The sequence below is a fragment of the Manacus candei genome, unplaced genomic scaffold (assembly GCF_025592945.1).
Source record: "Manacus candei isolate 608988 ecotype Guabito, Panama unplaced genomic scaffold, ASM2559294v1 h1tg000065l, whole genome shotgun sequence".
Classification (NCBI taxonomy): Eukaryota; Metazoa; Chordata; class Aves; order Passeriformes; family Pipridae; genus Manacus; species Manacus candei.
This window is the reverse complement of record NW_026138113.1, coordinates 5,444,778-5,469,464: the sequence shown is the minus strand read 5'-3', so window position 1 is coordinate 5,469,464 and position 24,687 is coordinate 5,444,778. Positions and strand designations below refer to the sequence as shown.

Below are 24,687 nucleotides of genomic sequence, written 5' to 3'. Positions count from 1 at the left end.
CAACACCAACTTGCAGCAAAATAGCCACAAAAATAAAGGCCAACTGATTTATGAGATTCTGCAGTCTGAGGATGGCACTATTACTTGACTAAACAGACGGAGCTGGCACAAAACAAGCCTAATATTTGGACGTGAAGCACATGGTATAGTATCCATTATCTCATCTAAATATTTGTGTTATATAGGCATTCCTTTGCTTTCACTGTTTTCATGTTTGCACACAACTGCATCCTCTGAAAATGTCCTTCCACTGCTACAGGCAGCAGCATCTTAATCGTTTTGTTTAAGTGCATTTTACTTGCCCAGTAATCATTTCCCCAGTAAATTAATTCAATGGTTTCCATTTGTCATTTCCACAGACAAGAAGATCCATCTGATTAACACAATGCCTTTTTCCCTGAGGTACTGGAAGAAAAAATAGGTTCTCTATGCTGTAATCCCACTGCCTACCTTCATCTTCTTCCCTTCTCTATTACCATTTGCATCACATGTTAAAGAAATCTTTTCATATTCTGAGTTTCACTGGGGCAAGAGTAGAGGATACTTCATAGCAGAAAAGTAAAGAATGTATTAAATAATGATTGGTTGGTTTATTAAAAACTTTAAATTACTTCATTTATCAGAGTTTTTTGCTTCTACTTGGAAGCTTTTGAATGTGTCTCTGTGTTACACGGTCCTATGTGCTGCCATCGCCTCAGTCTTTTCGAAGGAGGTACCTATTTTTAGGTCTTTTTTAGGTGAAGTTTAGGAGAAGACTTTCAGAGCAAGTACACTGCTTAGGCACCTCCAGTTCATAATAAATAAAAAGCAGCTGACATGACTCTAGAGCTTGGACAGAAGGAAACTTGCAGGTCTCATGGAAGCACAATGAGGAAGCTACAAGGACAGGTGAGCAAGAGTGGAAAAAACAAACAGGGAAACCAAAAGAATCTCTCTTTTTATGAAGAAAAAGAAACAGTAGTAGGGAATACACACATGCAATATATTTCCAGAAAACACTGGCCGTTCGACTCTCCTCCCACACGTGAACCACAGGCACAGCAACCTTGCTTAGGGAATCAGTCAACACATCCCAAGTACCTCACCCAAGGCACTGACATGAAGCAAAGAAAATGCAGTATTCCTGAAATCCTTCCAACTCACTTGGAGGAATCAGGAAAATGTGTCAATATTTAAGTTTACTTTTGTGGGATTTAATATCCTTTTTTAGACATTTCTCCATTAAGAATAAACTTGTTCAGTTTAAGAGTTATACTGCAGAAGTAAGACTACACACATACCACGTTTTTGTGCCTCCTCTTCATCACTATCACTCTCTTCAGACGATGATGATGATGATGACGATGATGACGAGGACGATGAGGAAGAGGATGAAGATGCTGAAGAACAAGATGACGATGACGAAGAGCTAGAGCCAGATCGAGAGTGTGAACAAGATGAGGAAGATGAAGAGGATGAAGATGATGACCTGGAAGAACATGATGATCTATCTGAGTCAGAGTCTGAGTCAGAGCTAGAGTCAGATCCCCTTTTGCTGACTCTCTGTTTTTTGGAAGCTGGATTTGGAGTGAGAGGCTCTGTCCTTGCAGCCACCATGCGCCTGTCTGTCTCAGCCTTCACGCTAGGTCTGTGGTCTGAGACTTGTATTGGTGTGCCATTTTTGGGACTCAAAGGCTCAGATTTCATTATTGTCTGTGTCTCCTCTGTAGACATAGATTCCTCTTCAGAAGACTGAGGGTCCTCTTTCAGATTTTCATTTTTAGCTTTTGTGTCCTCAAAAGCATTCACTTTAGCATCTGACAATCTTGACTGAGGTGTAAGAGGAGAAGCAGATAATGCCATCTGGTACTGATGCAAGAGTGGAGTAGAAGTCCTTGAGAGTGCCACTTTGTTTTGATTATAGTTCCTCTGGGCAGACATAAATGAGAGTTCAGGATCACGAAGAATATGATAATCTGTCCTGCTAACTCCATGTTTAGCAGCTCCAATAAGTAAATCCCTGTCATGAGTCCCACATTCCCACCAGACAGGCAAGTCTGGGTTTGGCTGGCACAATTTTAGTCGTTCAAACAGCTGCGGGTGTCTAAGAGCCTGTTCCCTCACTTTCCTCAGGAGCTCAATGCGATACAAGGTCCGAGAAGCACGTTCCTCTGTAATCGGCTGGATAAAAATGTTTGGGTCTACGAGTTCTGCATTGAAACAAAACAAAGATGAGAAACTGGCAAAAACCCACTGCGAATTAGTACTACAAGTAGACGGCTTTAATGAGTTAATATATGTCTCCCCATTATAAGCTTTCAGTTTTACTCTCAACATGTTTCCTTAGTTCCCAATCCCCCATTTTTACTTTGCAGCACATGAAAAAAAAACCTTTTCAAGGTAAGCACTGACAACACAAATTTAGAAAGGAAAAACATATACACCTACCTTCTTTTGAGGGGAGCCGACAGACCCTCCTGCACATTGACATGAACGCATACAAGTACTTCTCCAAGCTCTCATCAGTTTTCTTGTGCAGTCGAGCCATCGCCCTAAACTTGGTCCAGTCAAATCGTCCCCTTTCAGGATCAAACACCACTCCAAATGTGGACACAACTCTGTAGAAGTCAGCTTCTTCTCTTCTTGTCCACCTTGATCAGCAAGAAAAAAAAGAAAGGGAAATTCTGTCATTTTCTTCACTGTTTCACAGGTTGTTATTATTTCTTAATTTTTGTTTTATATAAAGGAATAGTTTAAAAGTGTATTGACAGGCTGCACATACCTTTGCTGTCTTTCAATCTTTGCAGCCATCTTTGGATTTAGTGCAGCTTCTTCATATGGAGGCTGCATCATACTAGTCTGTATGGGGAATGGTGGTTGGATCTGCTGGGCCTGCCTGTTTTTACTTGTTCGTTGATAAGCTGTTATGAGGCGGCGAAGACGTGTCGTTAAGGCAGACTGAGTGGGCCAATAGATTTTGTCTCCTTCCATCATTTGTCCATCTACATTAAAAACAATTCACAGGAAAAATAAAGAAGTTGATCATTGCTGGTGCCTACAGTTCTACCTAAGCAATCTAAATACATTTTAGCTGAGAGTCAGGAGACTGAAACAATTCAAAACACAAAAACGACTGGCTCAGATTTGAAGTTTTATGTATTTACCTCCATCTGCTATTACTAGATCACCTGGGGATGAAACATCATCCTGTAGAAAAATGAAAGTGAAGCACAATTTAGAACACAGCCCTCTCCAGAGGTTAAACTTACATCTTACAGACAAGTTATGAATATGACAAAGACCAAGAGTAACATATAATTTGGACAAATGGCTAACAAGGCATTCAACAGAACTATACAACAATTCCCTCCCATTCCCACCCAAAAAATTGCAGAAACACATGGAGTAAGCTTTATCAACTTAAGAGAAATACAGAAAAATGGAATAACTTGCTCAAAAAAAAGGTGGAAGTATTACATTCTAAGTGAACATGTATTAAAGTGTCTAAGTGAATGAGTGTTAAAAGGAGCTATTAATAGGTGCCTACAATACCTCTATGTCATCTTTAAACATTGCTGGTGCTGGTTTATATTCTGGATCTTCTACATCCCTGTTAAAATATCAACACAAAAGAAGACATCTTAGTAATATTTTACAAGTCCTTACACTCTTTTCAATTAAGTACAACTGATTTAAATTTAGTGAGATATACTGTATTTAATTTTGTTTGAAACACGGAAAACATTTCATGGCAGCTTTGGCTTGAATCCAGCTCCCCCCAGTTCACTGTCTCATTCAAAGATATTCTTTTTGACCACAAATGATAACCTCACTGATGAGGCAATGAATTAAAGCAGTTCTCTCTTTCAGCAGTCATTAGTAATTCTCAAGTTGATCTACTGGGGTCACTGGTTAGCTACACAAGACTAATAGACCAAGCTGACTGACCTGAAATCAAGTTCAATAGGTCTGTAGCACTCTGCCTCTGAAGGCTTTTGCACTTCAGTATTTAATATTTTTGATACAGCAACACAAGGTAGAATCCTTGTTAACACCAAGTTGCTGTATTTTTCATCTAACTGTGAAATCCCAGACTTCAATGGTTCTGTTACACCGCTCCTAACGCTTCCGCTCTCTGGGAGTAAAATCAAAGTAGTGTTCTTCAAAACAATGACATCAAACTAGTATAAAACCAGTTAGGAAGAGAATAAAAGTACAGCATATAAATTCAGACTTGCTTCAAGGCCCCAAAACATTCATGCCCCTTTCAAGTGCTCATACCCATCCATGTAATCATTTGCTCTCTGTTCAGCAGCAACTGCTTTTTCATCTGGCTTGCCAACCCTTTCCAAGAAGCACAGCGCTGGGTCTGCTCTGATAGTGTTGTATTTTTCATAACCTATAAAGGAAAAAAAAGTGGCAAAACCTCAACTTTCAGAATAAACTATAAAAAAAATAAAAATTGAGTGTAGGGTGTTTTTATATGTATGTACTTCCCCACTCCCCACAGTCATCCATATTACTCACCATGTTTAAAAACTCCAATTAAAAGAGATTTATCTGCCTCTGCATCCCACCACTCAGCAGGAACTTCAGAGTGATCTGGCTCCGGGACCCAAACATCAATTTCACTAAAGGGAATCACCAACAGCACACCAATATCAATAATATACAGAGGAAGAAATACATTTTTATATTCTCTTTGTACATTTCTATTCTATGTTGGATTTCAAAATTCCCTCTTCAAGCCACAAATACAATAAAACCAGCAAAACACCTAGGCAGCTTAGTGTTTTGTATTTGACAGAGACCCAGTAACAGAGAAAGAATATGAAAGCAGAACCAGAACACAATACTCTTCCTCTCAGTGAACTCTACCGAGTCCCAGCAGTCTGTGCTTGCATAACTTTGCAAACCAAGCATTATCTGTGTTTGTGTTTAATAGCATGAGAGGGACTGTTCTTCCACAAATATTTTTGAATCAAATTACAACTTTCTATCCACCACAAGCTTTTGTAGCCGTGAGCTGGAGAATTTACATACAGCAATATTTGCATTTAAAAAATGAAATAAAAAAAATTAGCAGAGTACACAGCACATAACCAAAAGCATGCATAAAGAGAAAAGAAATACCTGCCAATTAGACTGTAAAGTATATAATTCTATCTTCCACTTAACTTTTTCAGTCTATTTGACTTATTTTACATTATATAGCTAGACTCAAACAGAAATCAGGACTTCCTCATGACAAGTTCATACAAAGTGTTTGGTAAACAAAAACCTGTTCCTCACAGACTAAAGATAAAAATATTTAGTTTTAACATTTCTTATTTAGGTCTAGGAAAATTCCTGAATTTTCATCTGACATTTGAAATAAAGAAGCAAAAATACTCTCTATAGTTCACCTGGCATCAGTTCCATCAAACACCTTTTGGAATTCATTACCAATGACTTCTTGTTTTAAGTAATACAGCATTCTTACTCGAAGTAAGACCCTACACAAAGAAAAAAGAGAAATAAAAATATTAGCACTCTAAAAGCTTTCAATCCTCGTGGATGTTTTTGTTTTGTCTTTTGTAATATCACAGAGATTTCGAGTCATTTTCCTATCAGTTTTAAGGGGAGAGTCTCCTATTCAGGACACCTAACAGTTTTTATTGTCATCACATTTACAAATTGTTTCATTGCAAAAGTTCTTTCAAATCCTAAAGACCAGGGTCAGTAGAATACTCTTCACTTGCTTCATAAACTACTGCTAGGAACAAACTGCTGTTTGTCTTTTCCTGCTTAGAACATGCCCGTAGAAAGGATCGAATGGGCTGACAATCAACATCTTCCACATCACCTTTACATTCATTCCTTCTCAGTCAGAATTTGGTGCATGACCCCAATGGCTTCTCCATGCTTGCCCTCAATTCTTGACTACAGCTGTATGAGGTGTCCAAGCAGATTATGACAAGTTTAGCTACAGAAAAATGGTTTATCTAGAACAAGCTCATTCATGGCCATGACTGAGCTTTCAACAAGCTGGTAACTCAGATCCTCAGAAGCCTGGAAAACATGCCAGGGAAACAGCACATAAGATTGAGGGGCAACAACTTTAGTGCTTTAACTTTCTTTGCTAAGCACTCCCACTCCTTAGTTCTTTGGCTGCTGGCAAGGCATTCCAGACATGCTAGCAAGAGATCTCTCTCTCTAAACATACAGTGTTTCTTTAAAAATTATAACAATTATTTTACATGTGAAATCATCCATTCACCTCCTAATACACTGCAACCTATTTATTCTAATCAAGTTAATACCATTAAAACTAGCTTCTTCATAGTGCCACAAGTATTTTAAAGCCTTTTAAGAAAATGAGAAATTAGAAGAAAAAATATTTTAAAAAAAAATTGAAATACATTCACAATTCAGCCACTGCTTACTTGTTGCAATGGTGTTTTATGTGCTTTTTGTATCCTTCATCTTGCAAGAGATGTTCTGGATTGTATTTTCGAAGCCATTCAGCTTTGTGTATATCAAAAGTGCTAGCCTGGGTCTTCACTTTTTTTCCTTTTCTTCCTCTAGGCACAGGGGCTGATAAACCTAAATAATGTAAAATATTAAAGGTATAGGTATATATGCCCATGATACTTACAGTTCCTACATCCTACACCAGTACCATGACCTGCCATGCAGAAAAAACACCAGCATCACAGTCTCTGGATATGAGCCTTTTTGTCTCTCAGAGCATCTCTGGAGTACATATCACCAGCTAAGGACAATGTAGGAGAGGGAGAAAGAGAGAGGAGTGTGTTGTCTGTCACCTACTGTGAAACAGAATATGCTCTTGTGAACTGAACTGAAATGAAAGCTTACAGACTATACCAATTCTTTTGGGTAAGCCACCAAACCCAAAGCAAAGCAGAAACGACAGTTCTTCGCCCATCAGTTGAATTGTGTATCTGAAATAAATTCCATTTATTTCAAGTAGGATGCATTCAGAGAGGGTTTTTAGCTGTTTTCATCCCAGTACCACAGGCACACATATGTGAAGCTACTTAACTGCAGAAACACGTTAAGTCCTTACCAAGGTGATTCTGTAACTCTCGTGTTTGCCCGTCCTCTGTTGGAGTAATAAGATCCCATATAAAACTTTTTATTTTCTCATCCCCTCTGTAGTGAACAAGACAATAGGCCAATAGTGCTCGGCAAATTATCTCCACATCCTGTTCATTCAGCTGCCTCTTGAAGCGACCGTGGGAGAGAATTTCTCTCCATCGTCCCCACCTAGTGTAAAGTGAAACATAAATCAGCACTTGGAAGTGGAACACTGGGGTAGCCTGCAGACTTCTCTTACAAATGGAATTTCTCTCTAAAACACTCAGCTTTCAACTTTTTTCCTTCAGCTCGAGTTACTGAGTGGAAATAAGAAAGTAACATTTGCAACAAAACTCCATCTGTGTAAAACTGAGTTTTAAACAAAAAGTACCTGTTTAAAAAACACACAGATGATTGCTTTAGACTTCTAAGATACAAAACTGATGGGAACAACTGGCAAGAATGCAGTTATTTTTCTTATGAGATGGGTGAGAGAAGACCTAAGATTTGATTTCCAAATCAACACATATGATTTCAGTATGCTTAAAATAACTGGTTACGTTTTCAGTTCCTATTTGTGCCTCAGAGAAGTGCAAGATGTTCTGCAGTTATGAAAATCAAGTTACCTACCAAGCCTTTATTTCAGGTATTTTTTATTTAAGGAGTTTTGAGCCTGCCTGCAGCACTTACTGTAACGATTTCAGAGAGACTCCCGTAGTGCCCATGCTAAATGCTATAATCCCATCTGAAGAAAGATTTTCACCTTTCTTCACTAATGTTTCTTTAACTGCAAATTGCCAGATTTATACAAGGTGCACAATAAATTTCTGTTCTAAATAAATTCTCTGTATATACACACCAGGTTCTCGCCAATATATAGTTACAAGTAATTTATATACAACTTAGTACATGGGAAAAAAAACAAAAAAACACTTTTTAGAAACTTCCTAGAATGCAGAAGGATGTGCAACCATACCCATAGACCAGCAAGTTCTTTTCCACCCGGAAGCACTCGGTTCTTCCATATCCATTGGAACGGTCACAGGGCCTGCGGAGTTTGGGTTTCTCTTCACCCTCACTCTCCACTTCAGACAGCTCAGCCAGTTCATCTTTTGTAGCACTGAAGGGCCGGGTTTGCTTCCTGATTCTTGGGGTATCAATAACCAGGCTGTTCTGCAAAATTTCAAACAAACCTTATGAGAGAAACAGCTGGGAAGTTTTTCTCAAGTAGATGGTTTCAGTTCAGAAACAATTCTTATGTCATTAACAGGTATTGTGTGAAGACATCACAGTGAAAACTCAAAGCAAGTAAAAAATGTTGTGGTATTTAAGGCAATTAAAAAAAATTAGTTTAATACCATAATACCAGTACATTAGTGATAAACAACACTGAATATCTCCTCAGACCTCAATACTTAGACTACGCTGCAGCCTCTGGGAGCAAACCTTTTTGCACTGAATGCATAGGAATGTTTTCAGGTATAGGACACAACTTCCACATAAAATTTGTAATTTATATAATTCCATATAAAATTTATACAGTTATTTTGCAGATTCCAGCCCAGGATTTACAGACAGAGAAATGGGGCAATCAGAATAATTCCACACTTTCAACCACTTCCAGGGCTTTGACAAAAATCAAAGACTGACAAACTTTTTTGGGAGAGCAGGGAAATATGAAATAATACAGCTATCAGCAGGCACAAATCATCCAGCACAAAAAGTCTGATTTGTTGAAATATTAATCAAAAAGCACCGGAAATCCTACACCTGCTATTTCATAATTCAACTGCAAGCACATACTTGGAAAAACACACATTAAAAAAGAAAAGTACTTACTCTACCACTGATGGCATCAATATCTATTTCTGCTTTTTTGGCCCATTTCTGCCAGAAGTTGGGGTCATCTAGTGAAATATCAGTCCTGTTTCCAGATGCAACAAAACTAGCCTGTAATAAATAAAACTAAATCTTACCAACAGCACACATCAAAATGCAGAGTTTGCCTCAGTGCTGTGAAGAATGCATGACCTTATTTCATCAAAAATCTCCCAAGCAGCTGTTACGACTTTAGAAGTTACTTAGACTGCAATGCAACTCAAAAGTTCTCCTCCCCCTTAATTTTTAAAAATCAGATCCATAATATATCAGAAAAATCTAATGAACTTTTATGCTCCATCAGGAGAGAAGAACATTAAGCAGCAAGACTCTTCTGCTTCTAAGTCTGAATCTAAATTACTCGAATGGAAGAAAAAAGAACCTTTTGAAGAGGCTTATCAGCATTTGGGGATTTCATCTCATGCAAAAAGCACTCGCTTGAGGGAAATTTCAAAGGGGCGTTTAAGCTGCCAACAATCAAAGCTTGAGTGCATGGAATGAGCTTAATTTCAGAAGGCATTTAAAAAACCCCGATACACCGCATTTGGGAAAAGAGTAAATATATATAAAAATTTCTAACTCTTCTGATAAAAAGGCAGTGATGATGATATTCTTTAGAAGTCTACTTCTTATTTAAGCCATAATCAGCAAGATATAAGAGGGCCTAAATAAGCATATAAATAAGTAATATTTATAAATACTACTATTTAAGAATATAAATGTACATTAGTTATATTTTAAAAGTTTTCCTTTTGCTTTGCCTTTTTTTTTTCTTTTGGAATTGTCACAACTGCATTCATGAAGTGCCTACGCTCCAAGCTCAGTTATACTGCTTGATATTTTACACTCTCAGCCCCCTTCCCATGTACATATATGCACTCTCCACCTCCTGCTATTTTAGGAGGTTTCCAACTCTTACCAAAAAAGCCGAAGGTTCAAACTATTTCCTCTGTGTAAGCATTTTTATAATAAGCCTACACAAATTAAGAATTTTTAATCTCATTAATTATTGTCATAGATGTGTCCCCTACTCTTAATGTATCTGAATACAAATGGATCTATGAAGAAATTTGTTTAAACATTTTTTTAATGCAGCTCTTTACACCTCACACAAAATCCAGCCTTTTCAAAAGCAGCACATATCCATTACTCATCTTTGCTCAAGTATGCTCTTTGCATCTGCCATTTACAAAATCTGCATGTGCAAATCTTATTTTGCTATGGGCATGTTTAAAATAAACACATGTTTAACAAACACACCGATGCAAGAACCCAAAAAACATACCTAACACACACCTCCATTAAACAGAAGTAAATATAACTTAAAAAAAAAAAAGGCATAAGCTCTACAACACTCAGTTACATTTACAGCTTATACTGTCACAGAACAACTTGCTGTTCTGCACCTTGGCAAATGTGGAGCCTCTCCCTTCTGATTCAATTGTGATAGTTTTAGTACGACGCTGCAGAATTTGGTCAATGTCTTCCTCACAGAATTTAGAGCCTTCATCTTCTTCATCCATAATGGCACCATATGCACCTCTTCGAAGCAAGTCTTCTATTTCTTTTTTAGAGAGTTGCTGGATCTGAGCAAATTAAATCAGGGTTAGACAGTCAAGAAAAAAAAAAATCCCCAAGTCTTTTCTATTTCTCTTTCCTGTGTTTCAGCAACCTAACTGTGCTTTATGATTTAAAAGCTAAGAGAAAAGTGTAGTTGAAAACTGAAATAAAAATTTATTATGTGGTTACAGAGCACATTTTTACAAGTATGCCTCTTTTTTGTTTTGGCTATTCTCAACACCATGATGAGCATGTTTAAAAAAAAATTACTTATTCATACTAGACGTAAATCGTCCCTTAAAGTCACACATTATATTAATATGAGAAGATACAAGGAAACAAAGAGAAACTTTTCTCCATGTTTTAACTCTGACATTATCTACCTTGAACCTTAAGAGGTAAGAAATAGTGAAACATTTATCACAGTAACTGACTACATTAAAAATTATGTCAGCTATATTGCTAGTCCACATCAGAAAAGAGAATGGAGAGGTAAATGACTGAAAAATGTAAAAATGGTAGCTTCTGTAATTTGAAGTAATTCCCACATGATTTCAAAAGCTAAAGGAAGGTTATTTCAAGAAATAAATCTACATACACCACCAACACTGTTTTCTCTTCCACTCATACTCTGCAGGACAGCCTTATCCAGTCCCAGTTTCAGACTTGCTCTGTCAAACATCTCTCTCTCATAGGAATTCCGTGTTATCAGTCTGTAAACTTTCACTGCTTTGTTCTGACCAATCCTGTGACATCGGGCTTGAGCCTTTTGAAGGGAGGGAGAATGGCAGTAAGAGTTTAGACTTATGTAGGAATAAGATACTATTCTTTTCAAAAACTCATTCTGTTGTAACGCAATTTGAAAAACAAGAGCACGAACTCAAAAGGAGTCAATACACACTTAAGTAAATGGAAGTAAATTTCTCACATTGAAAAGTTTTCTGAAAACAGTGTAGCAAGTAAAATGCAGATGAATAGTCTGTGATGAATGCTCCTGAATGGTATTTCCCTTGCAGTAATGCCAGGTAAAAAGACATGCTAGCTCATAAATTATCTGATCTCCAGATACAAATGGTAAAGGAGTTGTGACTTGAGAATTCACTGTTTCAGCATCTAATTCCTAGATTTGATTAATTCACTCTTTCTTAATACATATTAATCCTTTTCTATATATTATGCTTTAGCTGAACACCTCTATTTACATAAGCTGTGTTAGTCAGTATATGCAAAAATAGTCCCCAGTTTCAGAGTGTCATCAAATCTTAAGGGTTTTACCAACTCACTGACTTTACCTGTGTTCTATTTTTCAAGAGTAATCAATTTGAAAGAAAAAGTTAGAACCCAACCAAAATGAAACCTCTCCTACCCAAGTAGAAAGCATTCATCCAGAAACTTTCAACACATGCCTTAAAAAAGCACAAACATTTTAAAATCACGTAGGTTCAAAACAGTTACAACATTCAAAATGTATCATGCTCAAAGGAATTCACCTGCAGATCATTCTGAGGATTCCAGTCAGAATCAAAAATGATACATGTGTCTGCTGCAGTCAAGTTGATGCCCAAACCCCCAGCTCTGGTGCAGAGGAGGAAGACGAAGCGATCCGAGTCGGGTTTGCTGAAGCGGTCGATGGCAGCTTGTCTGAGATTGCCTCGTACCCGCCCGTCAATCCGCTCATACAGGTACCTGCAGGTTGCCAGACACACCACACAAACTGGTACACATTTTTTTATAATTTAAAGGGCGACTAGAACAGATCTCCTGCTTGCATGTTTATTCCTTACAGTGAGTAAAAGTGATATAGACTAACTTTGATTAGCAGTGGGTAACATAACCAAGGATCACGTCAGAACTTGCACATCTGTAGTACTAATACACATCAGCAAGTCCGAAGGCTGAGCATTTTGAGACAAGTTCTTCTGAACTTTGTCTGCTAAAGCAAGTACCTGACTATACATACCAAAACCATGTACTACCATGGCACTTGGTTGCATTAAAACAACATAACCTGAAGTCCTTTGTGGACACTCACAAGTTTTTCACATGCTATTATCCTTGGATCCCTGCCTAGGGTCACAGAAGCAGGACAGTGGACTCTTGTATTATGTACCAAATTGAACAATTAGGAGTACCCAAGTAATCAGCAGAAAGCAGAACTTGGTGAGCTGTCATTGGACAAACTGCATATTGATTCTGTAAAGATTAGAGAAATGGAACAAAAATGACCTGACAGCACCTCTAACAGTCTTTATCAAGGCTTCCAAGACTAAACCCAGCAAATTTAAAAGCCTGAAGTAAAACTGTCATTTGTTACATCTGAAAATTAGAAAGACTCCTTTGAAACTAAAATGCTTAAAAGGGGAGCAAATACTCCTGTATGTTGTAAACTGAGTAAGATGCTGAATGTGTATCTAGTAGTCAGAAACCCCCACAACCATTTTTCTTCTAATCAGCTATAAAATGGCACAGCAGGTAATCCACAGGACCACAGGCATCTATTTTGGCAGGCAGCCATCTCTTACAGTCCTGAATTTCGTTAAGCACCAAGTCTGATCATGTGTGCACTCTAACATTTCTAACCAAATGGCAGCTTCTATGGATTTCAAAAGACTCTACCTGTAGGTATGACTGACTAGTTTAAATACAGAAAATTTTACATACTGAATTGTAACAGCTACTGTGAAGTTAAAATTGATCTTTTAAAATGAAACATAGAAACTGTTGAGCTCTCGGTTCAAACAGATAGCTTTAATATAAAACTATCACAAAAAGAGGTATTAAAATAATCTCATATTCAATATACATTCCAGTATCCACTGCAAGAAGGCTTACATTATTAGTATTTTTTATTTTTCAACATGTTAACTCTGTGTTACTATAATGTAGTTCACTGACAACTACACATTTCACAGCAGTAGGGACATTCCAACCAATGCACTAGTAAAACAACCAGAACTATGCCTTCTTATAGGTTTTCAGGTTGACACAGCAATTACCAGTTGTAACCAAGTTTATGCATTTTAGTCACATACACATATAAACATTTAGCTTCCATGGAGTGAATAGTATAATCAAAGGGTGCTATTATATGGGATGGTAAAAGCCAACCCAATGAGCTGGTTTACAGCTGGCAGTTCAGTTCTGCTGCAAAATTCAAAGCAGTCAAAACTTAGGAAAGATAGGAAGAACATTTGTACTTTTACATTAATAAAAAACAAACTTCCAGTTGTTTACCATTTTGTGCTTATATTCTGTTGGAAGCAAGGAGCTGCATCTTGGACCCTGTCTGGTCCAAGTTCAACATCATATAAATAAAGAACACATTCAATGCTTCCTGGGGTTTGGGCAAGCAACACTGAGCTTGAACCTACTTGGTTTTCAACAGGAAAAGTATAAACATACATAATTGAATGTTTAATGGAAAAAGCAACTAACTGAAGGCACATGGTTTACTCAACGACCTCTCTCTAGTTTTTTCTCTGAAGTTTTTAATTGGTTGGTGAATAAATGATCACAGAACACAAGCTACACACTGATTAGCAAAAAAGAAAACAAAACTCCCAGTTTTGGTGTGCTGCTATCATTAATCCTGCACTAACATTCACAGATATGCCCACTGAGAACAATATACTACAGGATACAGAATATGAAACATCTTACCTTTTATGTATAAGGTAATCCTCCAAAATATCAAGGCAACGCACCATTTGAGAGAAGATAAGGACCTTGTGGCCTCCTGCTTTCATTTTTGGAAGAAGCTTATCAATAAGAACCAATTTCCCAGCAGACTGGATCATTGCTTGCAGGTGGAAGTCAGGAGCACTCGGGTTATATGTTTCTTTAAACTCTCCAAGGATCTTCTCTTCAGCACCTATATAGGAATATATTCCATATCCACAGGTGTATCTACACAAATACCTCCACATACATACAAGACTAAGTTACCAAAATCAGTGCTTGTATCCTAAATATCCCCCAATAGCCCCAACAGTCTTTGTGGTATTTTAAATGGGACATGAGTCTTCAAAAACATAGTATTCTGAATACTTCTGAAATCACAGCCAAAACTTTAGATGTTTAAAGTGTATTTTCTTGCAAGTCAGGAAGAACATCAGTTAGTTATAAGTGAGAAAAGCAATGAAGACTGACAGATCACATCACTTGCAAGAAGCATTAATTTAAAAGTTAGACTTAGAAGTTGTTCTTCATGCTGCTTTTAAAGAGAGGTACCACTTCCATGGGAAAATTGCTTCTAAATATTTTGTGAAATCCCGCAAAAAAGGTTCACATTTCAGGCAACTCTGTCTTGTATCTATCAAAAAAACGCTTCTACCTAATGCAATCCTTGGAAAGTCAGATGAAAACACTAAAGAATTATTACAGAAGTTCTTACATATTTTGAATTAAAGTAAAAAAAGTAGTTAAAAATCATGTATTTACCTTTGATGAGATAAGGGTGATTACAACACTTTCTGAGTTCCATCATAGTGTTAACCAGATTGGGCACATTAGCTTGCCCTGCTCCTTTGGATAAGAAAGCAAAATTTTTCTCCAAAATAGCTCGGTAATATTTCTTCTGGATATTAGTTAGTTCTACTTCAATTATAGTTTCCTCCTTAGGAGCCAGCTTTTTTTCTACATCTTCCTTTAATCTCCTGAGCATCATGGGTTTCAGGATTGCTTGTAGTTTCTGAACCTAAATGAAATACGACAGTTTGTACAAACATGAAAAAGTAATAGTGTAGTTAATTAAAAGTTTTTCACCTACATGGCACTTTTTTTTTTGGTGGACTTATATGAAAAATTTTCCACACGGGATACAGCCTTATTTTTAACCCCAAGCCTACTAAAGAATTTTTTAATGTACGTACTCCAAAACAACAAAAAAGTATCTTTAACATTTGTCTGCAAAAACTCTCTACAAAGCCAGAAAACCTCAATTTCTATTATTGTCAGTGTTCACTTCTCAAATTAAAAAAACTGACACAGAAAAGTAAAAATAATTTGCTAACATCCAATATTATACTTAGCTTACTGCTACTGTCCAGACAGTTCAGAGAAATTACATGACAGAAGAACTCACAGATGATATGGGGAGATTGAACCGGGGGGGTGAGGAGCAGTAACAGTTACTATCTGGCTACTAACTAGAACAAAGATTTTTCCTTCAAGGAAGTTACTCTTAAACACTAAAGCTCAAAATGAAGTTATACCTGTTCCTCTGTTTTAAGGTCTCCAAATTCTTGCATGAATGTAGATTCAGCAGGAAAACGCAGTGGTTCAAGAAAATGAAGGAGGCTAAATAATTCTTCTACTGTGTTCTGCAGTGGGGTACCTGTTAACAGCACTTTATGCTCCTACAAAAGGAAACAGAACTTGCATAACTTTATCTGCACCCATTTGCAAACATTTTTGTTTTAAGTCTGAGCATCGCAACCTGAAAACACCAGTTCTGAGTGTCACTAAGTACACAGGTAATACAGATAAACTGATTTATTAAAAACCACCAGTATTTCCTACTAGCTTTTCTTTAACTTCTCTCTTTCTACATCTCTAATGAAAAAAATGACTGAACACTTCAAATTTGCTTGTAATATTCAGGTAAATATTCAAACATTTACAATCCTCCCTCTCTATAGTGTGGAAAATATACACTAAGCATGTATCACAAAGAATTATAATTACTTCTGAGAACACGCAGGAAAGTAACAATGAAGTAAAAAAAATTGCCAAACTAGTCATGGTGCATCTTGTAGTAATGCACCAAAAGCCTCAAGATACATGGTAGTATCTACTTTTAAAAATCTTGCACTGTATCAAATAAAATCTTAACTACAGGACTAGACAACAAGTCTGTTTGAAATTCTACTTCTTGCTTGCTTTTATTGGTAAATAACTTGCTTAAAATACTTTCCAGTTTTTTAAACACCAATTACTGAACAAAACATTGCACAAAAACTAAAGCAAATTTTAAATGAAATTTTTTCCCCTAATCAAAACAAACAATGGAACAGTATCATCAGAAATAGATCGTGCCAACAGTTAGAACTTGCCATATTTTGTTTTATCAAAAATATATATACCACCATCAGCTATCAAAACCACATATGTTTGAAGAGTATCAGGAACAGTTATCTCCTGAGAAAGGCTGCTTGAGAGGTCTTTTCTGGCATGCAAAGCAATTGTTTTTATTTATTATCATACTAAGCTGCTAAAATCAAACCCCCAAAGGGAACTATAGTTACTCACAAGGTTCATTAATTTTAGTCCTTCCAAGAGTTTGCAGTTTTTGTTCTTCAGCCTGTGAGCTTCATCAATAATAACGCAGCGCCACTCAATCGCATTTAATTCTGGACACCCACCAAGAATCATTTCAAAAGTTGTGATAATGGCCTGGAACCTGTAGGTACCTCGAACAATACGGCCCTAGAGATTCATCAACACACCAGATTTGTTACATTACTTCTCATCTATTCAATTTACAGATTTTGTTGCTGAAATTTTCTCAAGAGCCACACATCAGATTTTACATTATAAATTGTTCAGTCATCCCATACACGTTTATTAGATCTCTGTAACTCTCTAATTAATGCTAATGAGTAATTATCCACAGACACAAATGCAACATTATCTAGCCAACAGTAAAAGTTTAACCACTTTTCAATTACAGATATAACCATCTAATAGAACTGTTTCAAAATGTGCATGTAGATAAAAATCCCATTTTTAACCCTGAGAAAATCAGAAAGACTGACAGGAAAAATCCTGCAGTCAATCAATCAAAATACATGACATTAACACAGCAGTCATACAGTAAGTATTCAAAATATCACCTGAGAACTAAATGAGAACTTTTTATCCAGCTTACTCCATTGGTTTGACAAGGAGAATATGTGAGGCCTTCAGTAAGGCAGTATACAATAATTCACTACAGAAACAAAATGTCATTTTAATATTTAGCACTACTTAATAAAAAGTTCTCAGCTTTATCAATTTCATAGAAATATCACAATTTAAAAATTGTTCTTGCACAATATATAGAAAAGGCAAAAAATCCCTTTTTAAAACAGTTTTCAATTTTTTTCATGTCATTTAATGTTATGTATTTCAGACTGAAAAGCAAACTGTACAGTTAACACTAGCAAAAGGAAATCAACAGCTACATAAAGGTAAGAGCTTAATCAGTGATACTTTTTTTCTCCCTGCTCTTCAAATTCAGGACTCAACTGCAACCATCTGTGTACACTTTAATCTCCACAAGAGCATCAGCGTCACTGCTATTCAATTGCAGAATTACTCAGCACAGTGAAACAACACATCTTGCTGCAAACACTTCCACTAAATTTACTCAGTAAGCATATATTAAAGATGCTCCTATGAAACATCAGGGTATATAAGATGACTTTCACTAAGATAAATGTAAAGCACACCTCTCCTTACTCCCACCTGAAACAGGTTTTGGGTAAGTTACTGCACACAAGTGACGTTACAATACCTGGGAGTCCCTGAAGTACATCTCATACTGCTGGATCATCTGCCTGCTGATCATACTGCCATGGTACACCACGACATTCAGGTCAGTCCACGTGCGGAACTCCCGTTCCCAGTTTGTTATAGTGGAAAGCGGGGCTATGATCAGGAAAGGCCCCCTTATGCCAGTCAGGAGGATTTCATAGAGGAATGTAATGGACTGGATGGTTTTGCCAAGACCCATTTCATCTGCTAAAATGCAATTTCGCCTGAAAGTAAAAAATATTTCTTTGTCACTAGCATCAAAGAAAGTACAGACACTAAAGCTGTTACTCAAATGGACAATGTATAAAAGCTAAACTCAAATATACCAGTTTACAACAACGGTCAAAACCGAGGCACTGTAAAAAGATCTTTGCAAATGCTCCCTGGTTATGGTGAAAGAATGCTCAGTACACAAAACCACAAGCTTTGCATCATGTTTAGCCACTGGCAAAACCTGAGAATGGAATGTTCCATGAAGTTCTCCTAGAAAAATATATTCCAGAAGTGTTCTTTTGGGACTACATCTGCCCTAATTAAAAGAATTCAAATTAAGCAGATTTCCTACACACACGTTCACCTTGACAAAAGTGCTAGAAATTAATGCAGATTCCCTAGAAGTCACTGTTTTAGTTAAAACAATATTCATCCTCAGTAACAGTGATTCACTCAATTTGTTTAAAATCTACATTAAAAAATATTCCATGCATATACCTATTGTACCAGTTGAATAGGAGCCAGTTAAGTCCTTCCAGTTGATATTCCCTGAGCTGATTGCCATTTTTGTATTCCCTGGACTGTTCTATCTTCTTCCAGGAGCTTGGAGGCGGTCGGTCCTTTAAGGGAAAGATAAATGCTTTATTCTTCCAAAATATCTAACCCCACTGTTCAGTGAGTGTATCACTTTAGATTTAGAATGTTCTTATTAAACCTTAAAAGCAGGAAGGTGTCAATGCTAACATTCCTTACTAATTAATAGTCTTCAGAAACCTGTAATTTGTATTTATTTGTCTATATGAATCACTACTTCTGAAATTATTTAAGACTACATTATGATAAAATAAAGCAACTGGTTTCTAAAACTAAGAATATAAACAGTTTGGCATGGATAATTTGACACACTAATTCATTTATATAAGAAACTTCCAAGACTACACGAAGTTTCACTTTGGCAGCTCCAAGAACAGCTGCCCTACAACAGCCAACTGAGTATTTGGGATCACCAACATCCCCGAACTCTAAGTAACTCTGGACACTGATGCTCTTCTCCTGAAGAAGTCTGGGCATCTGTACTAAGCTACTCTGATCTTGCCCTTTCCTTTCTGCACTTGCCCTGGTCACTGCTGATCACTGGATCTCACAGTTGGCCAAGTCAGGAAGGCAAAGGCAGGAACACAGAAAAGTAAACTTGTGAGTGGTTTAGTTCCCTTAATTGATTCCACCAAGAGATGAGATGAAAAACAGCACCAGCATACACAGGGTCACGATACCAAGGACATGACAAAACAGACTAACAGTACCAAGGTGTATCATCCTAATGACCCTAGAAAGCTAAAGGAAAGCTGAGGGGCTACATATAAAAATATATACATATATACAAACCCACTGGTTCCCAAGCCTGGAGCTTCAACAGCTTGGCCTTAAGCTTAGCAGGCAATTTAGTAGTGAAATCATGAAGTGTTTGACTGATACTAGGTATGACTGCAGCAGAAAAAAAACCTCTCTTCTGAAAACTTCTGCATCCCAACGTGAACAAACTCACATATGCAAGTGAAATAATTTTAGTTAGAGCTTTTCTGATCAGCTGTACTTCCCCCCCAGCCCCTCCTTCATTTCTCAGCATTTATAAAAGCTTGCTTTCACTCTAGACTCATGTGGCCTTATCTGGCAGCTCTGAATTTTAGATTTGAATTTTATATCTCCTCACTGCCAGCGTCAGCATCACCTGACACCAGGTCTGGGCACAGCAGTAGCTGTCCCTCCTCCCCTCACCCACCAGCTGCCATCTGTCCACTCCCCCACACCCAGAGCAGCCACGCTCCTGCTCACAGGGCTGCAGTCAGCAAATAATTTCTTGTAGCTGCTGGAGCCTGAAGCAAAAAATACTTGTTGCTGATGCCGAAATGACTGTCAGTTGTACAGTTGCGCTTTAATCATCTTTTTCTCTCAAAGCCAAATATGGTAACAGAGGTATAAAAGCTCTTGTTCTCACATGCCAAAATGTCAGGATTTTAAATAAATACTACAAAAATGAACTCAATATAATATGATGATGTTAATCGTGACTACTGTCATTATCTGTAGATGGAAAAACCATTAAAATAAACCCCAAAGCCTACAAATTAAAACACTGTGCATATTTAGTTATGTAAAAGAAGTTAGAACAAGTGTTGTACTACACCACGCAGGACACATGTCCTACTCTGACAATGACATACAAGACTTGAAATAGAACTATTTTGCTTTCTCCTGCTCTAGGAGACGGAAGATTGATAATTTAAAGATAAAACACATTTCCTTATTACACGTGGTTTTTTTTCCTTTCAGTCAGCCCTTTATTGACAACAAGAAAAATAAAAGCAGGAAGTAATTACAGAATGTTTGACAGATCTCATTTGCCAATTTCCTTCAGTGCTGAAGAACAAGACTTACCTCTGTTTTCTATAAAAGGATGTTAATACTTAATTCTGATTTCTCCTCATCTTAAAGGTATTCAGATTCTGTGACAGCCAGTTTCAATGTGTGGCTCATTGCTCAGTTAGAAAGTCATAGCACTTCATAATTTTTCCTAAGCAAAAATCTTTATTTTTTTAAAGAGTAACAACTTAGAGGAGAATATTTATCTATGCCTACCTGAGTATATTATTATTCCTACGTACCAAGGTACACAGATCCTTTATACAAAACGTCAATAAGCCTTATGTTTTAACACAAAAGTTTAAAGTTGGGAAAACAAAATCAAATTTCCCAAGACAGACAAGTAAATTAGATATAATTTTACCAATCTCCTTGAGTCAGGCCTGGAAGCTTGCAATTGTTCAAATTCTTCTATTTTCGCTTGATCTACATCTTCTTTCAGCTCCCACGTACTGTCTTCATATGGCAACGAACACCATTTTACTAAATAGTAAATAACAGGCTGCAGAAGAAAATTCTGAATGTTATCAGTTTTTAATTTAGTATACAGACTGTTAATATGCCTTACTATTTGAGTAGCTTGCTCACAAGAGAGCTGGAAGCAAAAACATACTTTGACATTTTTCCGAATGTTCAGTGTAGATTCCTGTTATTTACCTACTTATCCTTGGCTTCTCAGACTCTACCACTTGTTGTAGACCCCTGGAGTATCTTTCAATCCCACTTACCCAAAAGTAAATCTTAAGTCTTAGGAAAGATAAATTATGATATTTGTGGAAATGAGGCAGGCTGGCAGAAGTAACTACAAAGGCACCAACCAGAACATTTCCCCCAGTCTCCAAATCAGGCTACCTAGGCCTAAACCAAAGAGCTTTAGAGAGTTCCTAAACCAGAGGTCTTCACAACAAAACAGAAAGCTTGACAGCCTTGCTGGGCAACTTATATAAAAATTTAGGAAAAGTCACAAAAGATGGAACCAAAGAAGATTATCTTATTTAGATTCAGTGCATAAATATTTCAAAACCAAACAAAGAGGCACGAGAAAAAGTCTTATGACAACACATTTTTTCTAAATGTGTAATAATGACAGATCTGCTGCATACAATGAAAAGTTGTTCTAACCCTCAACCTTGCTTTAGGAAGATTGAGGCAGAAATCACTGGGTAAAAGTCTGCTCATTTTGCTATCTACAAGAGCAGAATAAGTATCATGGATATTCCAATAGCCTTAATCAACAATCAGCCTTTGCTCATCAGTTGTCTAGGAGATGTAAAATCATTGAAGTGTTACTCTGAAATCTGATAAAATTACAACTGTCAATCTTGGACATGTATCTTCTTGACTTGCTTTAAGGTATATTTACCTCACCAGTGTCTTTGTCTTCACAAAGAGATACTTCTAATACCCGGTCTACTTCAACATAGTCAGGATTAAAAGGTTCCTCTTCCATCTGCAGTGCAAGATTAATAAAATGATTAGAAAGGCAAAAAAAAGCTGGTATTTGCTAAGACTTGCTCTCTCGCCATACACAAAATAAATTTGGTAGTTGGAAACTACTGAGGCTTTTGCACACACACAAAATCCACACACACACACCCCTCCAAACCACCACTTTATTCTCTTTGGCAACAATCCCTGGGATTTGACATCAGAACAGAAAACACAGTCACTTGGGGATGAAGTGCTGCCGTAAGTCACAGAGAAACAAACATACTAACAAAGTCCTTCCCTCCTTATCATTTCTAAGTAGTTACTCAACCAATTCCAATTTTAAACCATGTAAGTCAGGTTAGTTCATTGACTCCAGAAGACTTGCTTTTAGAATTATGTTAAACAACCCACCCCCTGCTGCAACCAAAACTCCAGCCCCAGTGGCTCATTTTTATTTCTTAACAATCATCTCTTTTATTTAAAAGCAAACTATTGATCACAATTTTACAAGGAAACAAGAGAGTTTATTTAATTTATATTTATACTCACATCTGCAAAAAAGTGAGCTCTCTGTGCTTTCCTTAGTTTGAATCGCTTTATTTTCTGCTGGATTCTTTTATCCTTTAAAAGCTGTTGTTCTGTGGCCCACTCACAGTGGAGATATGAGCTAAAATCACAGAGATTGACATTAACACACTAATGAAAGCAAAAGCTTACTATCTATTTTTAATATAGAGTTAAAATAATATATTTTATAAACCACAATTTCACTCAAAAAACCACATTTTATCATTTAAGACAGAATCCTCTGTAAAGAGCAAAGATTTATTCCTCCAAATAATCATCTTAAAGCATCTAGTTAAGGCAGTGTTTTTGGGCTAGAATCCACAGAACTCTATGGATTCACACATTTCTTCCATGTGTCCTAAGAAGGGAAACAAGCTCATTTCAAGCGAGCTAAAACAAGGCAAGTTTAAAACCTGACACCTCTATCAGAAAGTACCCAGAGACATAAATCACTTGATATATTTGATCTGTTTTTTTTCCTGTACTTCCTGTGACTATCTCATCACAGGTGCTGCTGAACCAGAGAGCTCAGCCCAGGGAAAGGTCAGTGAGGAGCTCATGGCACAGAGGAACATGGCTCCAGATTGGGCTGGGAGAGAAGCTCTAAGAAATGGAGCCAAAGGAAGGAGGAATCATGAGCACCAGCACCTCCACCATCTCACTGCACCCTGAGAGAGCCCTTCTGAAGTCAGAGTACAGAAGTACATAGATCTCTTCCTCACACCCCCTTTTCAGTATACTTCCATCACTTTTTAAGCTTTCTAAAGATATGCTGGAAATAAAATAGAGCTATTGCTAGGGATTACTCATTCTCAGATGAAAAGACAGACTTTAACCTTTCAAAAACAAGGGGTAAATGGTCTTCAAAAACATGTGAATTCCGAAACTCAAAAAACGACATTGATTAGAAAAAATTGGATTAAACTATTCACATAGGTACAACTTAAAATGTGCTTGGATTTTCAGCATCAGGAATTGAGTAGGGATGTAAGAAAATTTGGAGGAAGTTCTTTTATTTTTTCAGTCTTTTTTTATTTCCTGCTTTTGATGTAAAATCATTTCTATCCTAAGTTTTTTTTTCTTTTTGAAACAATAAGACCAACTACTACATGAACCTCTCCTAAATGTATGAAGTGTAAATCTAATCTAGGTTCACAAAACACCTCTGATTTAAATTCATGAAATTATAATTTGCTTCAGGCATGTAGTCCCTGCTGAATTTAATAAACATATCTTCTCTAAAAAATTCTGTTCTTTGGCAAAAAAAAGCTTTCAGCTTATTGGTCAGTGTTGGTTTCACAATACTGATAATTTTAAAATTATTACTATCAATATAATGCAGATTCTTAGCAGTTTAAAGATCAAATTGGTAGAGAAAAATCTCAAAAATGACAAAAATCTATTACAAGAAACCTTCAAACAATACAAAACTTGAGTACATAAATATGGTACTTAGCAGTTCAGTCAACACATATGATGAAACAACTTTTTAATACTTACTAGTTCTTGTATTTTACAAAAAACTCTTCTGTGTCTACTGTCATCCCAGCAGATACCTAGGAAAGGAAATTCAGGGGAAATGTAAAATGATAGATGCAAAACACTTTTTCAAATAAACAATTTTATTCCATGACAATCACTTACTTCTTTCTTTATTACCCTGGAAGATAAGATTTTGTCTACAATTGCTGCATCTTCTTCACTTGGATTTTCCTATAAATGCAGGAAAAAAATGACATTATAAAACTGCAGTAAATGCCCTCTCTTTAAACTGATTAGGCTTAAAAGCTTCAACCACAAGTGGCTTGTCAGAAGATCACCAATAAACATAAATTTGACCTCCACCATTAACATTAACAGTCTGGGAGTAAAGTTTAAAATCCAGGTCTTTATCCAGAGAGAAGTACATGCAAAAGTCTGGCACTTCCAAAGGGCATCAGATGAAATGCTCACTTTCCAACAACACACTTACACAGTGCAAGCACTCAGGATTCAATGCTTCCCAGACACAGACTCACTGTGAATGCCCCACTGAGTCAAAGT

General features: G+C 36.8%; 1 protein-coding gene across 13 annotated transcripts in view; it reads right to left on the bottom strand.

The window, feature by feature from the left end:
* Window positions 1-24,687, bottom strand: part of CHD9 (chromodomain helicase DNA binding protein 9) — an 89,058-nt gene that overhangs the window by 14,850 nt on the left and 49,521 nt on the right. For all 13 annotated transcript variants that reach the window (XR_007907501.1, XR_007907500.1, XM_051805844.1 and 10 more), the window contains 26 exons: window positions 24,289-24,357; window positions 24,145-24,200; window positions 22,627-22,744; window positions 22,010-22,096; window positions 21,011-21,148; window positions 18,724-18,845; window positions 17,993-18,236; window positions 16,747-16,923; window positions 15,711-15,854; window positions 14,938-15,193; window positions 14,158-14,368; window positions 11,988-12,183; window positions 11,096-11,263; window positions 10,344-10,523; window positions 8,899-9,009; window positions 8,036-8,232; window positions 7,049-7,248; window positions 6,405-6,564; window positions 5,385-5,474; window positions 4,507-4,610; window positions 4,261-4,378; window positions 3,532-3,589; window positions 3,144-3,186; window positions 2,762-2,981; window positions 2,428-2,630; window positions 1,281-2,189 (listed from right to left, as the gene is read on the bottom strand). Coding sequence is in view for 11 of the 13 variants with exons in the window: in XM_051805844.1 (XP_051661804.1) it covers window positions 1,281-2,189; window positions 2,428-2,630; window positions 2,762-2,981; window positions 3,144-3,186; window positions 3,532-3,589; window positions 4,261-4,378; window positions 4,507-4,610; window positions 5,385-5,474; window positions 6,405-6,564; window positions 7,049-7,248; window positions 8,036-8,232; window positions 8,899-9,009; window positions 10,344-10,523; window positions 11,096-11,263; window positions 11,988-12,183; window positions 14,158-14,368; window positions 14,938-15,193; window positions 15,711-15,854; window positions 16,747-16,923; window positions 17,993-18,236; window positions 18,724-18,845; window positions 21,011-21,148; window positions 22,010-22,096; window positions 22,627-22,744; window positions 24,145-24,200; window positions 24,289-24,357 (4,579 nt within the window). In the remaining 2 variants the exon portion in view is untranslated. The remainder of the gene's footprint in view (window positions 1-1,280; window positions 2,190-2,427; window positions 2,631-2,761; window positions 2,982-3,143; window positions 3,187-3,531; window positions 3,590-4,260; window positions 4,379-4,506; window positions 4,611-5,384; window positions 5,475-6,404; window positions 6,565-7,048; window positions 7,249-8,035; window positions 8,233-8,898; window positions 9,010-10,343; window positions 10,524-11,095; window positions 11,264-11,987; window positions 12,184-14,157; window positions 14,369-14,937; window positions 15,194-15,710; window positions 15,855-16,746; window positions 16,924-17,992; window positions 18,237-18,723; window positions 18,846-21,010; window positions 21,149-22,009; window positions 22,097-22,626; window positions 22,745-24,144; window positions 24,201-24,288; window positions 24,358-24,687) is intronic.